The sequence below is a fragment of the Hypanus sabinus genome, chromosome X1, assembly GCF_030144855.1.
Source record: "Hypanus sabinus isolate sHypSab1 chromosome X1, sHypSab1.hap1, whole genome shotgun sequence".
In the NCBI taxonomy this organism is placed as follows: Eukaryota; Metazoa; Chordata; class Chondrichthyes; order Myliobatiformes; family Dasyatidae; genus Hypanus; species Hypanus sabinus.
The window spans coordinates 48,408,368-48,426,353 of record NC_082738.1 but is presented as its reverse complement, the minus strand read 5'-3'; the positions used below and the strand labels follow the sequence as shown (position 1 = coordinate 48,426,353).

At 40.0% G+C, this 17,986-nt stretch overlaps 1 protein-coding gene across 5 annotated transcripts in view; it reads left to right on the top strand.

Moving 5' to 3' along the window:
• Positions 1–17,986, top strand: part of mpp2b (MAGUK p55 scaffold protein 2b) — a 302,536-nt gene that overhangs the window by 271,440 nt on the left and 13,110 nt on the right. For all 5 annotated transcript variants that reach the window (XM_059956557.1, XM_059956556.1, XM_059956559.1 and 2 more), the window contains 3 exons: positions 3,246–3,407; positions 10,886–11,088; positions 15,753–15,881. In XM_059956557.1, coding sequence (XP_059812540.1) covers positions 3,246–3,407; positions 10,886–11,088; positions 15,753–15,881 — 494 coding nt within the window. The remainder of the gene's footprint in view (positions 1–3,245; positions 3,408–10,885; positions 11,089–15,752; positions 15,882–17,986) is intronic.

The following is a 17,986-nucleotide window of genomic DNA, read 5'->3' as shown; positions in this document are numbered from 1 at the left end:
TTCAAAGTTCAAAGTAGAATTTATTATCAGAGTGCATACAAGTCACCACATACAACCTGAGATTCTCTTTCTGCAGGCGTACCAAGCAAGTCAGTAACCGTAAACAGGACCAATGGACAACAAACCGCAAATGCAGATGTAAATAAATAACGAGCATGAAATAACAAGATAAAAAAGTCCTTGAGTGTAGCTATCCCCTTTTGTTCAAGAGCCTGATGATTAAGGAGCAGTGACTTCAGTCCACAAATGAAATTTTCAGCTAAATATTTCACTGATTTTTATTGAGAGATGGATGTTGATCAGGACTGCAGGGGGATCGGTGTTTAGTACAAAGAAGCAATATAAGCAATACTTACCTCGGATCAAACCTCAAAGGTTCACCAGAGTGACTGCAGCACCAGTTTGTTAACACCATTCTGTGCACTGCTAACGGTAATTTCGCTTTTCCCTGCGCCTAGTCTCCCTCTCCCTCCCTCTGTTTCTCTCATCCCCTCTCTCTCCTCCCTCCCTCTCCCTCTCCCTCCCTTTCTTCTCTCTGCCTGCTTCACCCTCTCTCTCTCTCAGCCCATTCCCCAATCATTGTCTTTCTGCCCCACCCACACTCTTTGCCCCCTCAGTCTCTCTTTCTCTAATGCTTATCCCATTTTAACTCACTATTTTTGTTATCTCACGTACAAGCTAGCTGCAAATTTTCAGAGCTATCTAACCCCAGATCCTTTCAAAAATACGTATTATGTTTCATCTATTACTTGCCTGTTTCTGCTTATTATTTTTCTGCAAATTATTTCATTTTTACTAATTTGCCCTGCAGATTGAACTATTCCTTACCATTCTGGTTTACTCCCTTGCAGACTGTCCTACACCCACTTAATTGTTAATTAATAAGTGAACTCTGCTGTTTAGTTCAGAATTTTATCACTATTTGGAAGTAGCAAGGATGCCACCATTTCAGAGAAAAATTGCTTATTTTGCTAATGGACTGGAATTCTATGTCAAACGTCATATACTTCAGCCACAAGGCCCTTTAGATGTTTCAACTTCTTCTTTGTTCCCTTTATCCCAGTATCAGCATTTTATTCCAATTTATTTGTTTAAAGTATTATATTTTATAAGCATGTTCCTGGTAGATTTAATGCACAGGCAGCCCCTTAAGTCAATTTTGCCAAAAGTTGGAAAATAACATGAAAGTTACTTGATATGGCAACTATACATCAATTGTATTGTCATAAATGGCATCAACAGCATATTAGACTGATAAAGAATAATTACTGTAAGTGGACAGAGAGAGGAAACTAGTTCTGCCATTTGTTGGGAGAGAGCGTGTGTATACATGTCAGACTTCTGATTTTAATAATGTTATGGGAGCTTGTTCATACAGTTCTGCTCCACATATCCACTTGCAACTGCTCAATCCCATAACTGAATTTAGTGCTCTGTGTTCATATCCTGCAAATTTTAAATGTAATTGCATTTCAGCACATTCTCTATAGTTTGTGTTATTTCTGACTTAAATGATGATCATGCTTTGCTTCTCAACTTTACACTATTTCAATAGAGTTAACACACATTTTATTTGCATTAACAATCCTTGCAACACAGTTCTATTACAACAGCCAGGTTTGCCCCGCTATCCAAAGGTAGAGCATTCCTATGAAACCATTCGTAAGCCGAAACGTCGTAAAGCGAAGAAGCAATTTACCATTAATTTATATGGGAAATTTTTTGAGCATTTCCAGACCCAAATAATAACCTACCAAATACCAATTACACATAAAACCTAAAATAACTCGAACATATAGTAAAAGCAGGAATGATATATCATTGTGAAATGAGCTTCCAGTAGAAGTGGTAGAGGCAGATTTGGTATTGTCATTTAAAGTAAAATTGGATAGGTATATGGATAGGAAAGGAATGGAGGGTTATGGGCTGAGTGCGGGCCAATGGTGAGTGTAAGCGTCGGCACGGACTAGAAGGGCTGAGATGGCCTGTTTCCGTGCTGTAATTGTTATATGGTTATATGATATGATAAAGACATAGCTATATAAAGTAGAAGTATCGTATGTATGGTGTAGTTTCACTTATCAAAATCGGGAAGACAGCGAGCCAAAATCAATCTGGAGAAAAAAATCGGCACGTACACGCATGCACACACAACTGCTTGCACAAGGTTTCACAGTCATGGTAGTCTTTCTCGGGGTAAACACACATATAAAGCGGGCGTCTATTTTTCATAAAAGTGAAAATCCTCTTTGGTTAGCGAAAACAGGTACTAATGTAAGTCTTTCGTAACGGCAAGCTGTCATAAAGCAAACGTTCAAAAAACCGGGCCACCTGAATACTAAAACATGTTAAAAAATAGGCTTACAGATTTAAAATAAAACATGCTAAAATAGGCTTATAGATTTTAAATATTCTACTACTTCTTTAAGCTACCTCTTACAGGCTATAAGGCACAGTTTGCACATGTAAAGAATGGAATGAAAATCACTCAAGAACTTTACCATTCTTAAGTGTTAGAGACACAATCTTTATACGGGGACTAGAAGTGGAGAAAGTGAGCAATTTCAATTTCCTGAGTGTCAATATCTCTGAGGACCTAACTCGGTCCTCACATATTGATGCAGCTAAAAAGAAGGCAAGACAGAGGCTATATTTCAATAAGAGTTTGTGGAGATTTGGTTTGTCAGCTAAAACACTTGAAAACATCTACAAATGTACCGTGGAGTGCATTCTGACTGGCTGCATCACTGTCTGGTACGGGGGTAAGGCTACAGCACAAGATCAAACTAAGTCGCAGAAACGTGTAAAATTAGTCAGCCGCATCATGGGTTCTAGCCTCCATAGTATTCAAGATATCTTCAGGGAGCATGCCCTTGTAAGGCAGTGTCCATCATTAAGGCCCTGTCCACACAGGGCATGCCTTCTTCTCATTGCTACCATCAGGTAGGAGATACAGAAGCCTGAGGGCACACACTCAGCAATTCAGGAACAGCTTCTTCCCCTCTGCCATCCAATTCTAAATGGACATTGACCCCATGAACACTGCCTCACTACTTTTTTATTTGTCTTTTTTTGCACTACTTACTTAAACTTAACTATTTAATAGATATTTGTGTGTGTGTAAATCAGGTTTTTCTTGATATTTATTTATCACATATTTCACTGTACTGTTTCTGTAAAGTTAACAAATTTCATGACATATGCCGGTGATATTAGGCCTGATTCTGATCCTGGTTTAATTCCAGAATTTGATCGACACGAGCTTCTGATCTACGAGGAAGTAGCAAAGATGCCACCATTTCAGAGGAAAACTTTGGTTCTTATAGGAGCACAAGGTGTTGGAAGAAGAAGCCTGAAGAACAGACTCATCATGTCTGACCCAATGAGATTTGGAACGACCATTCCTTGTGAGTAGATATTGATTTGTTTTCCTACATCCTTTGAATACCAGATCATCTTATGATCACTATTCTGGTTACTTCGTTGGTTTATGATGATTGACTTGGATTTGGAGCAAAGGAGAGCTGGAATATGGAGGGTTTTAAGATCTCTGATCTCTGGGTTCCAGGTCTGATCTTGGAAAGTGAAATCAGTTGGACCAAGATAACCAATCTAATTATATCATATATAAATGAATTACTTTTAAGCCAAGTGATCAAAATTAAACACCAGGTTCAATACACAAAGTACAATGACTTTTTCAAGTCAGATATTTTCAGCTGAAAATAGAATTGGAAGTGTTTGTAGGATAATCAGAAATACACTTTGGTAAAGTTGCATGATTTCTCAGTAATTGGGTCATCTCACATGTTCTTCTACATTTTGCATGTCTAGTAGATGGCTCTTGAACATATCTTTTTATCTTAGAACAATACCATAAGCTTGTACAAGAATTCCATAATTATACAGTCACTGTTACTAATACACTTTTATTCAAAGATATTAAAAGCCAACTGAATTTAAATTCTGATATCTTTCAAAATAGGATCTGGATTTAATTCTCTGGATTTTTACTTGTGTCATAGATTTAAACACCATGGAGACACACCCTTCAGCCCAACAATCCATGGCGATCCAGTTGTCTACTTGAGCTATCCTGTTTTTCCACATTTAACCCATATCCTGTCTCTAAGAATCCTGTCAAATAGTTTGCCCACCACCAACGTAAGACTCACTGGTCTGTAATTTCCAGGATTAGCCCTCTTCCCTTTCTTGAACAAAGCAATAACATAAAATAACAATTTTCTGGTACTCCTATGGCCGGTGAAGACACAAAGATCATCACCAAACGTGCAGCAATTTCTTTTCTTGCTTCCTATGGGCTATATCCCGTCCAACCCCCAGCCCCAGCCCCAATCCTAATGTTTTTCAAAAGCTCCAGCAGAGCACATTCAATGGGCCAAATGTCTTAATTCTGCAGAAATGACATACTCTTTTTTTAATGTCAACATGTTCCAGCATATTAACCTATTCCATGCAGTCCACACATATATCCAAGTCCCTGTCACTGGTGAATACTGAAGCAAAGTGTTCATTAAGGACCTCCTCTAACTCCAGGCACAGGTTTCCTCTTTTATACCTGTTCAGTCCTTTGTCTAGTCACTCTCCATGTAGAATGCCTTGGCATTTTCCTTAATCCTACCTGCCAAGAACTTCTCATGTCCTCTTCTCGCTCAAGTCTTTGTAATGTTGCAGGTAAATTCACTGCTATACTACTGGAAAACGTAAAGTGTGAACCGTGAGGTCTCAATATTTAACTATAGTATTTTCAACTTTGGAAGATGGAATTATCACCATCAAGACCTCTTAATTCTACTATCATCAGCTTCCTCATACAGCTAATAACCAAGCCACTATTTTTGAGGCTTAGTGGTGAGTGGTGATAAATAAGAGTTGAGATCTGTTTTTATATAATGTAAGGAAGCATCAGCTGGAATAAATCAGTACAAATGTACAAATATATTCATTAGCATCCAAAAACAGAGAATTTTACTTACAGCCAGTGGCAGACTCTCTCCTTCTCCACACCAAGGAGATCTCTCTGTTTCCTGCCAAAAGGAAAACCATCACCAGGGTCCTCTTCTACCACCTCTTCCCTATACCCGAAGAGCTGCTCTGGTGTTAAATAAAGCTGTTCAAAGTACAATTATCATTGAAATATGTATGCCATATACAACCTTGAGATTTATATTCTTGCAAGCAACCACAAAACAAAGGAATACTATAGAATTCACCAAAATCTCCACATGACAAAGACCATCAAATATCCAATGTGCGAAAAAAGAACAAATCATGCAGACAATAAAAAAGTAAGCAAATAACACACACAACATGAACCATAGAGTTCCCGAAAGTGAGTCCATGGCCACAGAGCGAGTTCAGGTCTGAGATGACACAGGAGCCCAATGGCTGCAGGCCACAGCTACAGTCAGTTCAGCACTGAGGTGAGTAAGCTTCACAGAGTAGTGAACCAAACACCGGTTTGTCCTTCACCCTCAGCTTCAATGCCTTAATCTTTTTAACCTGGCTTGGTGCTTAAATTGGCTAAACGTCGAGTTGCTTCTCACTCTCAGACCCAGGCCCTGCAACTTCAATCAGGTCCAAAGTTATTAAGGCTGTGTCATTGCCTTAACAATTTTTTCTGGTGTTCTCACTGCAATGCTGTGCCTCACCTCTTAATAACTTCCCATGGGAATGGAATTAATCTTCATACCTAATGGGGGGCTGTTCAATTTACAGCCACTGTACTACAAAGCCAAGTAATGTAGTCCTCATAGTCACGCTGCATCATGTAGTGGCACTGCCACGTTCATGTTCAGAGGCTGAGCTTCAAGCTGTTGGTGATTCACCACTGAACTGTGTGAAAGAATGGGCCTTGCACACAACATCCACAGGATAACCTGCCTGCACCATGTCGCATTACCAACAGTAAAGGTGAACCTAAGATCAAGTTATTTCTCTGGAGCCACCCCTCAGCAAAGGTAAGCATCGATGATGAAATTTGCCGTCACATTCAATGCACTAGCATAGCCTTTGATCAGTTGAGGAAAAAAGTGTTTGAATCTTTGCACCTGAGACCTGAGACAAAACTCATAGCCCACTGGTCAACAGTGATCGCTGCCCTCCTATATTCTCCTGAGTACTGGCTACTGACAGCAGGCATCTCAAAGCTATCATCAATAAAATTCCCCATGTTCACTGGCAGGATGTGCTCTCTTCCCAGCTGATATCCCCAGATGGTGTGACACTAGACCCGCGAAACAAGGGCTCTATACTAGGGATTACCAAAGCTCTGCTCAAAGTTTCCTCAAAAAAATGCAACTTTCCCACTAAAGCTTGTGGTCTCTGGCCAAGGTAGAGAACAATCAATTGTGATGGTGTTGACAGCCTCAAATTGTTATGTCAGGAGTTCACAAAACCTTGCATATATGGTGGAAGAGACTACTCACCAGCCCACCTCATCTGGCACTTCTGCCACATCTCTGGAAGTGTCTGGACTTTCCACAAAATAGGAGTAGAACCATGTCATCCTTCAATCTGTGAAACTGCTTAAGATGAAGACAATGGGCATTCATTAATGCCTAACACTTGAGCACTGTTGGATTTGATGTGACAGCTACACAACATTTCTATGGGCCCTTTTCAAGGTGCAGGTGAATTTCTGGGCCAGTGTTAGAAACAGTAGCTGTGAAACTCCTGGATACTTGTAAAAGCTGTGAAGGAGGTGTGCAGGACTGAGATCGATTGAGTGGTGTCGCAACAACAACCTTGCACACAAGGCCAAGCAATTGATTATGAAAAGAGAAACCAGCAAAGCATGTGCCAAACCTCATTGAGCAGTCAGCAGTGGAAAGGGTGAGCAGCTTTACGTTCCTGGGTATCAACATCTCAGAGGATCTATCCTGGACCCAACATATTGAGGCAATGGTGAAGAAGGCATGCCAGCAGCTATACCTCATTAGAAGTTTGAGATTTGGTATGTCACAACAGACTCTAGCAAATTTACACAGATTGTGACTTGCTTCATCTCAGCCTGGTATGAAGGCTTCAATGCACTGGATCATAAGAGGTTGTAAACTCAGCCAGCTCCATCACAGGCTTAAGCCTCCCTACTGTTGAGACATCTTTAAAAGGCAGTGCCACAGGAAACAGCAGACATCACTAAGGACTTTTATCATTTGGGGCATGCTTTCTTCATTATTATCATCAAGTGAGAAGGTACAGAGCCTGAAGTGTGTTTGGAACAACTTCTTCTCCCGCCATCAGATTTCTAAACGGTTCATGAACACTACCTCACTATTACTCTTTTGCATTATTAATTTATTCATTCTGGTAACTAATTGTAATTCTTCATGTGTTGCATTGTACTCTGCCACAAAATAACCAATTTCATAACATCTATCAGCGTTAATACTTCTGATTCTGATTAAAGACTTGAAATGTAGAAATTTAACTGTGTACAGGAGTGGTAATTGCATCTATAATTGCCTGAATTATAGTGACTTGAATAAGCACACAGCACACATTCCTCTTGTAAGATTGCATCATCAATACATAGAAGTCAATAGCAGGAAAGGAGGTCTGAACCAAAGATGAAGTACTTCTAGAAGGGGCAGATCTTATCTGAGGGTCTTCTGTATAATATTCTTTGGTGTTGCAATGATGCCCACATTTCTCAAAATTTTGTTGTTATGGTGGTCTACTTCCCTGGAGCATTCGCAGAGGAATAAACTGCACAATATATGTAACTAACATTGTAGAATAATAGAATGTATTTATTCTGTTTGCAGTTCAGCAAATTGCATGCAGTAAATGCAGAGCTTACGTGCAAGTATCAAGAACTCCTGTCATCAAGGATTCCATCTAATTTTCCATAGATCTTGCTGTGAAACAATTTTTAGGTGCACCGGTATCTTTTGTGGAATAAAATTAGCTTTCTTTTAGCCCACGTGTGACTCCAGGCTAGCATTGTGAACATGGGATTTCAGTAATAGGAAACATTTTTTTTTACCATTATTGTTGTTGTTAACAGCTTTGCCAGTCACCTCGTAAGAGGGCTAGCAATTGAAGCTACTTTGCTGCCAGAGATTGTAGTAGCTTGGACTTCAGGACCTATCTGGCCTGCCAGCAATTCCTGGAAGTTATTACTGGGAAGATTGCCGTGAAGCAAGTCTAAATTTAAAACATGAAAGTCAAAAGAAACTACAAATGCTAGAAATCCAAATATACACATCACAAAATAAGTCCATATTTTTGGTCAAAGCTTGGTTAGAAGCAACACACAAATCTGAAACCTTGCATGCAAGTTTGGATTGGCAGAAAGATATTCATTATACTATTTTTTTTTCTAAAAGCCCCCCCCCACCCCGCCCTAAGCAGGCTTCATTTTCCCTATTGAATATTGATGAGATTTTTTTTCACATTTATGTTTGAGGTAATAAAAGGGGTGAACCCAACACAAGTATTTTTGATGTTTACCTGAACCGCAAAGAAAAATTAAAAATGCATGTTAATGCTGAGTTTCTGTGGGACGTCCATCAAGTTATAAACCAGCCAGACAAGTATATTAAAGAAAAAGTTTAGTGAGGTGACAAAGAGGTGTCTTGGATATGATTACAGAGGCTGTTTACAATGATAAAGACATCATATTTTTTCCAGATGCTCCTGGTTTCACAGGAACAACTTCCTTTATTAACCTATTTATGATTGACTTTGAAGGCAAAACATGATTATCCTGGAGGCGCCAACATCAGGGATTGCTTCAGCACTTTTGACAACACTTTCCATTAAGCTTCCAGGCAACTTATACAATGTAACTCTACTAGCGGAAACAGATATCAATGAGGCTATATATTCTCCTGCCAAATGTTCAAATTTTCTATCGCCACTTAGTGGGAAATTCTAATCATGCTACTTTGAGACTTGGGCCCACCATGCAATGGCACAGTTCCAAAATTAGTACCACATGTAATTGAAGCTATAGTAAAGACTGGTTATGCTGCAGGGGAAAATGTCTTCATCCTTCAGATACCAATTAACTGATCTACCGTTTCAATTCAGACAACTTTAATTTCCTGTCCAGTTAGAAGACTGATGGGACTGAAGGCTGACAAATCCCCAGGTCCAGATGGTCCGCACCCTAGGGTACTAAAGGAGGTGGCCCTGGAAATTGCGGATGCATTGGTAATCATTTTCCAATGTTCCTTAGATTCAGGATCAGTTCCTGAGGATTGGAGAATGGCTAATGTTATCCCACTTTTTAAGAAAGGAGGGAGGGAGAAAACCGAGAACTATTGACCTGTCAGCCTGACATCGGTGGTGGGAAAGATGCTAGAGTCCATTATTAAGGATGAAATAGTGGCATATCTAGATAACAGTGATAGGATTAGGCCGAGCCAGCATGGATTTACCAAGGGGAAATCATGCTTGACTAATCTGTTGGAGCTTTTCGAGGATGTAACCAGGAAGTTAGACAGGAGAGATCCAGTGGATGTAGTGTACCTCAATTTTCAGAAGGCATTTGATAAGGTCCCACATAGAAGACTGGTGGGTAAAATCAAAGCTCAGGGCATCAGGGGGAAGGCATTGACATGGATAGAAAATTGGTTGGCAGATAGAAAGCAAAGGGTAGCAGTGAATGGGTGTTTCTCGGAATGGCAGGTGGTGACTAGTGGAGTGCCAAAGGGCTCGGTATTGGGACCACAGCTGTTTACCATTTATGTTAACGATTTGGATGAAGGCATAGAAAATAACATCAGCAAATTTGCTGATGATACTAAGCTGGGTGGCAGTGTGACATGTGATGAGGATGTTAGGAGAATTCAGGGTGACTTGGATAGGCTGGGTGAGTGAGCAGATACTTGGCAGATGGCATTTAATGTGAATAAGTGTGAGGTTATCCACTTTGGGAGTAAGAACAGGAAGGCAGATTATTATCTGAACAGTGTAGGGTTGGGTAAGGGAGAATTACAAAGAGATCTCAGAGTCCTTGTTCATCAGTCACTGAAGGTGAATGAGCAAGTGCAGTAGGCAGTGAAGAAGGCTAATGGAATGTTGGTCTTTATTACAAAGGGAATTGAGTACAAGAGCAAGGAAATCCTCTTGCATTTGTACAGAGCCCTGGTGAGACCACACCTGGAGTATTGTGTACAGTTTTGGTCTCCAGGGTTGAGGAAGGACATCCTGGCTGTAGAGGAAGTGCAGCGTAGATTCATGAGGTTAATTCCTGGGATGTCTGGACTGTCTTACACAGAGAGGTTAGAGAGACTGGGCTTGTACACACTGGAATTGAGATTGAGGGGGGATCTGATTGAAACATATAAGATTATTAAGGGATTGGACAAGATAGAGGCAGGAAATATGTTCCAGATGCTGGGAGAGTCCAGTACCAGAGGGCATGGTTTGAGAATAAGGGGTAGGTCATTTAGGACATTTAGAGTTAAGGAAAAACTTCTTCTCCCAGAGAGTTGTGGGGGTCTAGAATGCACTGCCTTGGATGGTAGTGGAGGCCAATTCTCTGGATGCTTTCAAGAAGGAGCTAGATAGGTATCTTATTCGGGGAATCGAGGGATATGGGGACAAGGCAGGAACCGGGTATTGATGGTAATTGATCAGCCATGATCTCAAAATGGCAGTGCAGGCTCGAGGGGCCGAATGGTCTACTTCTGCACCTATTGTCTATTGTTTATATGGATAGAATGGCTTCTCTTCAAATAACTCCAGTCTCATATCTAGCAATATCTAACAATATCTATATCAAGTGAAAAAAAGGGTCAGCAACAAATGAAATGGCCTTTTTTGTCTGTTCAGCCATTGTCTTTTGCCTATATTTCTTTTTCCACTCGTCCCAAATCCTTATAGCTTCATGTGTATTTCTTCATTATAGTTACTTCACGGAAACCAAAGGAGGACGAAAATGATGGCCATATCTATGCCTTTGTGTCCCGTGCTGAAATGGAAAGTGACATCAAAGGCGGTCGGTATCTGGAACATGGCGAATATGAAGGAAATCTTTATGGAACAAAGATTGATTCCATTCATGAGGTTGTTGAAAGTGGGAAAATATGCATCCTGGATGCAAACCCGCAGGTATGGGCAGAATCAGAACTGAAGCATACATTGCAATTTGAAATTCAAAATAAATGTGGAGAATTCTAGAGTATACACTTTTCCTGAAATACATATTAAACACTGCAATAAATGCATTCGAATTGCTGTTGAAATCCATAAAACTCATGCACTAGATGATGATCACAGTATTGGAAAACTCATTTGCAGTAATGAAGATCAAACTTAAATTCAGTGCCCTATAAATTATATGACCATAAGGCATAGGAACAAAATTAGGTCATTCGGCTCATCAAGGTTGCTCTATCGTTCCATCATAGCTGATTTATTATCCATTTCAACCCCCATTCTAGCACCTTCTCCCGTTAACCTTTGACACCCTGACTAATCAAGGACCTATCAACCTCCGCTTTAACTATACTCAGTGACTAGGCCTGCACAGCCGTCCGTGGCAATGAATGTCAGACACTCACCACCCTCTGGCTAAAGATATTTCTCCTCATCTCTGTTCTAAAGGGATGTCCTTCTATTTTGAGGCTGAGCCCTCTGGTCCTGTAGGAAACATCCTCTTCACATTCACCCTATTTAAGCCTTTCAGTATTTGATGGTTTTGGGGGTAATCTCATTGAAACCTACAAATTATGAATTTGAGCCTGTTCTCATTCACTCCTCATTTGTGAGGTTCAGAAAGATTTTGAAGTTATGATTTTAGAATAAATTGATGGTTACTTGCATATCAGTCAGCACAGCAAAGGATCAATAGGGGTAGTTTAAATGAAACAGTTTCACTGTGCCAGTCAATGAATATTTCTGTACTCATATCAAAACAGCTATGCCACTATATTAGGTACATGAGCACTGATATTACATATTTGAGGTGAGCCTCATTTTCTATAAATGTGTATTGTAAATGCATATGAAATTTGTCATATTTTGTTAATGAAGTGTATCTCAGTCATGTTCATACTTTCATCATACACCAGAATGGTGAAGCTTTCTTACCCAGAGAATATAGTGCTTGATCTATAAAAATCAATCATGTAGACCTACAGGCATAATTCAAACCTACAAAATGATTGCAGATGTAGACCATTTGGCCCCTCAAGCCTGCTGTACCATTTAATAAGATCATGGCCAGTCAGACTATAACATCAACTCTGCATTCCTATCTAATATTTCATTGATTTGCGTATTAAATATCGAGCTACTTTGACTGAAAATATTCTAACTTATGCTTCAGGCATCTTTTGGGAAAGAGAATTTCTTAGCCTAGGGGGTTAAAACATGCTGTCTTAAATATGTGACTCCTGACTTTTAAACAGCAATCTCTAGTTTCTTCTTCTCCCACAGAAGAAACATCCTCTCCACATCCACCTGGTCAAGGTCCCTCAGGAGCTTTATTGTTTCAACTAATTCTTTTCTGAGTTGCAGTGAATGCAGATCTACACTGTCTAATCTTTTCCTCAAAGGACAGGCCATGCATTCTAGTAAACACATTACTATCTTTCCTTAAATAAGGAGACCAATACAGAGTTCTCCGGATGCTGTCTCATTAATGCCCTACACAAACAAAGCTCATATCTGTCCTACCTTTGCATTCATTTCCTGTGTGTTAAACAGTAACATTATTTTAGCTTTCAAAACAACTTGCTTTACAAGCCTTTTCATGAATCATTCACTAGAAATCTCAAATACATCTCCAACTCAGAGTTCTACAAACTCTCATTTTGATAATATCTTTCTTCATATTTTTCCTACCAAAATTGTTATTAAAACCTTTTGCCACATCATACTCCATCAGACAGGTCTTTTCTCATTCACTTAACTGATCTGTATTCTCTTGGATCCTCCTCATGTGTGATTCACAGTTTACATTCCATAACTTTATTATCTTTATTCCATAATACATTCCATATCTTTACTATCTTTATTCCATAAGAGATTTAGCAACCAGATACAGCAGCCTTCATCTAAGTCATTTATATAAATTATAACCGGTTTAGGACCCATCACCGGTGCCTGTAGCAGACTTGTTACATGTTGCTACCCAGGCCAAGATCCATTTGTATTGGATTCACAGTCTGAATGGAAGACCAAGCCACAATCATATGGAAGGAAGTCCAGACAGGGGCGCAGGGGACAGTGTCTGGCTGTCAGTAGAAAGTATCGATTCAAGGCTGCGGCCTTGGCCTAGGAGGTTGGTGGGATGAGATATCAACAGAGCCTGCTCTTCCTAGCCCTACAAGAATGCAATTTTCAGCACTTCCTCAGGCCTATCTGAATTTCCCAGCTTTTAGAAACACCTTTAACTCTTCATTTATTTCTACACATTTATTAAGGCAGCCTTTATTTAGCCAGATCATGGTCTAGGTTAAGAGTAGTAGAGTTATACAGCATAGAAACAAGCCTTTCAGCCCAACTCACCCATGTTGACCAAGATGTCTACCTGAGATATTCCTACTTGCTTGTGCTTGGCCCATATCCCTTTAATCCTTCTCCATCTATATACCTGTCTGTTGTGTATTTAATATTTCAGTGGGATTTGAGTAATATTGTAAATATATTGTTTGATTAAGCATTCTTGTTTGTTTAAATAATTAATTATGGGTTATATGTATAAATGCGTGAATTGCATACGACATCACACTACAACATGATATGTGCTTACCTCGCTTAAAGTAAACATGAATTTAGGCTCACATTTCAGACTCCTTTGCCTTTCTTTGAATTAGTTTAATGTTTTGAAGTTACAAAACATAACAGTAGTGAAGAGGTACTTTTAAAATGAACCTGAGACAGCTACCAACCTATTGAAGTGTGCAAGATGCTTGAACTAAAAAGAGATGCAGCAAGTAAACAAAACTAGCCCAGCACATACAGACAGTCAAGTTTTTAAAAAAGGCAGAAAATGGAAGAATTCATGGGTTCAAGGAGTGAGTACTAGGTGATAATAATCATAAAAAAAAAACAGCAGAAATGGCTGGCTACATCGGAAAGATTCTCACATTTGATTCCACAAGAGCTAACTGGCTTATGTATACTAAGCCTATTGAACAGTACTTTGAAGGAAATAAAATAGCCAATAAGAAACGATCAGATTTATGGGCATACAATTTCCTGAGCAGTTTGATTGCACCAAACCAGCAGAAATGAGCATTGCTGTTCTTGTGAAAGTAATGCAGGAACATTTAGAACCAAAGCCATTGTTGATTGCGGAACACTTTCAGTTTCATAAGCAGAATCGAAAGGAAGGGGAATCCATTTCAGCATTCATGGCTGAGTTGAAGAGATTGTCTGGGCACTGTCGGTTTAGTGTTGGGCTTAATGACACACGGAGAGATCATTTAGTTTGTGGAATCTTACAAAAAAAAAGCATTCCAAAGTGGCTCCTATTTGAAGCACAACTCACATTTAAAAGTGCATTGAAATCACTATTTCAATGGAAGCCACAAACAGAGACACAATTGAGTTGCAGTCAGGAATGAAAGTGAATCTGAACAAAATCCAAACAGAAACTGACTGACCTGGCTGAACAAACTGTGTCACCATTGTAGCAGGGGTTCATATACACCAGCCCATAGCAGGCTTAGGGGCAAAACTTGCAGAAAATCCTCCACAGTGATTATATCTTTAGGCCTAAATCAGATCATTTAAAAATTTACTATCCTGTGGATATCTGTATAGTAATTATAATTATATAGTATACTGGTATATAGTTGAGATATATTCTCTATTGAGTTGGAGTTTATAGCTAAGCAGGGAGGAATGTTGTGTATTTAATATTTCAGTAGTATTTGAGTAATATTGTAAATATATTGTTTGATTAAGCATTCTTATTCATTTAAGTAATTTTTTACAGGGTATAGGTATAAATATGTGAATTGCATGGGTCATCACACCACCGTGTGATAAGTACACGCCCCGCTTAAAGTAAGCACAAAATTACACTGACATTTCGGACTCCCGTGCCTGCTATTGAATTAGTTTAATGTTTTGCAGTTATAAAACATAACACTGTCCAAGTGTCCACAACCCCTATCAGACTGCTCTTGGTGGAGGCTGGGAGCAATCTCCTTCTCTCTAGTCTCTGACTATCTCTTCATTATTGACCAAAGAGTAGTCTGCAGATATACCCAAAGTGAATAGGAGTACCTTCTCCTCAAAACCAAAATGTTCAACTGTCTCTCATTTCACCAGGAGAGAACATCAGCTTCCTCTGCCCAAGATCTCTAAATGTCCTCCAGATATTTCCTTGAAACACTGTCCTCCCTGCACATTCAAAGAAACATTACAGCACTAGGGGCACTCAATTAATTGTGTCTGTGTCCTTTATAGAACCGTCTATTTAATTACAGTCCTTACTTTGTATACATGTCATTTTGAAAATGAGACATCAAAGGCAAAGTACATTTTTCTTGAATTTTCCACTCAGTTTTATTCTAATTCAGATGGCACAACAAATTTGAAATCTGATTATCATGAAGAAAATTGTTTGACAAACCTAAGACAGTGTGGAGTAGCATCCAGTGGCAACATTATTGTCCCCAAGTCAAGTCCCATTATCCAGGATCACACATCAAGTACAGTTTGGAGAGTCCCTTGCCTTGACTCAGTCCCACTTACTGGCTGAATAAGTTGGGATGTTGTTTAAATCAAGGTCATGATACTGGGACAATCTTTTGCAGGCTCTGAAGGTTCTGCGGACATCTGAATTCATGCCTTATGTGGTATTTATTGAGGCTCCAGACCTGGACACACTCCGAGCAATGCACAGGGCAGCTATTGACATGGGAGTTACAACAAAACAATTAACTGTAAGTTGCATTTGTGTAAATCAATTTTATTTCCAGGCAATATCATCAAATCTCAGCTCGGTGAAAATGTTTCAGTGTTTACTTAGCATGGTGTAAGTACATTTTAAAAGGTAATAATAAAAGAAAGAAATTTAATTAACTGTAAACCATTAAACATTTCATAGAAATATAAATTAGGGATTTCCTCAGTAATTCCCCACTGATGGTTGATTAAACACACCCTGAGCAGGTCCACTGACATGAACTTGTTCAGTGAAAATCTGATCAGTGAACACAAGGTGCTTAGATATTTAATTACAACAACATGTATGCCTGATGGAGCCCACCTACACAAACCCTTTAACAGCTGGTGAAGCCCCCACTTGCAGGCAAAGATAGAAAAGAGTTTAATGTTTGTGAATGTTCCTGGCACTCAAAAGCATTCAAATACAATCTGAAGCTATTATTGAGATTGAACATAAAAGAATGAACAACACACACAAAGTGTCGGAGGAACTCAAACAGGTCAGGCAGCATCTACAAAGAGGGATAAGCAGTTGATGTTTTGGGCTGAGACCGTTCATTAGGACTGGAAAGGAAGTGGGAAGAAACCAGAGTAAGAAGGTGGTGGGAGGGGAAGGAGTATCAGCTGATAGTGATAGGTAAGACCAGGTGAAGGGGGAGGTGGGTGGGTGGGTGGGTGGGAGATGAACGAAGCTGGAAGCTGATAGGTGGAAGGGGTAAATGGCTGAAGAAGAAGGAAACTAATAGGAGGAGAAATGTGGACAATGGGAGAAAGGGAAGGAGGAGCAGAACCAAAGTAGGTGAGGGGAAGAGAAGGGGTAATTTGGGAGCCGGAATGGGAAAAGAGAGAAAGGGGAGGGGAGATATTACCTTAAGTTAGAATAATCAATGTTCATGCCATTTGGAGGCTACTCAGATGGATTATGAGGTATTGCTCCATTCTGGCAGCAAAGGAGGCCATGGAAAGACACGTGGGAATGGGAAGCTGAATTAAAATGGATGGCTACCTGGAAATCGCCCCTTTAAATGAACTTAAATTCACTCTAATAGATCAGAAGGATGCTAGGGAGTCTCAAACTGTTGCACAGTTGAGGAAGTAAATGTCGGCAATTTTGTTTTCGTTACAAAAATAAAAAGCTGATAGTTCTTGTAAGCTAGTAGATCATAAACAAAGCAACTCAGGCAGCATCTATGGAGATGTATATCTGAAACATATGTATATATGTTTCAGGCTGAGACCCTTCTTCAGGACTGAAAAAGAAGGGGGAAGACACCAGAATAAAAAGGTGGGGAGGAGTGCAAGGTGGGTAGCTAGAACGTGGTCAGTGAAACCTGGTGGATAGGAAAGATAAAGGCTGGAGAGGAAGGAATCTGATAGGAGAGGAGAGTGGATCATAGGAGAAAGGGAAAGAAGAGGGAACCCAGGGTCAGTTGATCGGCAGGTGAGAAGAGGTAAAGAGGCCAGAGTGGTGAATCGAAGAAGAGGTGAGGAGGAGGGTATAATATTTTTACTGGAAGGAGAAATCGATACTCGTGCCATCAGGTTGGAGGCTACCCAGATGAAATATAAGGTGTTGTTCCTCTGCCCTCATTTTGGCACAGGAGAAGGCCATGGACTGGCATGTCAGAATGGGAATGAGAATCAAATTAAAAATGTTTGGGCGGATGAAGCCGAGGTGCGTGACGAAGTTGTCCCCCAATTTACAATGGGTCTCACTAATTAAGAGGAGGCTACTTCAGGAGCACTGAACACAGAAGATGACCCCAGCAGATTCGCAGGTGAAGTGTTACCTCACTTGGAAGGGCTGTTTGCGTCCTTGAATGGAGGTGAGGGAGGAGGTGAATGGATAGGTGTACCTGTAGTATGTTGACCACTTACAGGGATAAATGCCAGGAGGGAGATTAGTGGGAAGGGACGAATGGACAAGGGAGTCACGGAGGGAGCAATCTCTATGGAAAGCAGAGAGGGGGATGGAGGTAAGGATATGTATGGTGGTAGGATCCCTTTGGAGATGGCAGTAGTTGCGGAGGATGATATACTGATCATCAATTGATCAACTAGTATATCATTTGCATACCTACATAACAATGGCCTGGCCAGT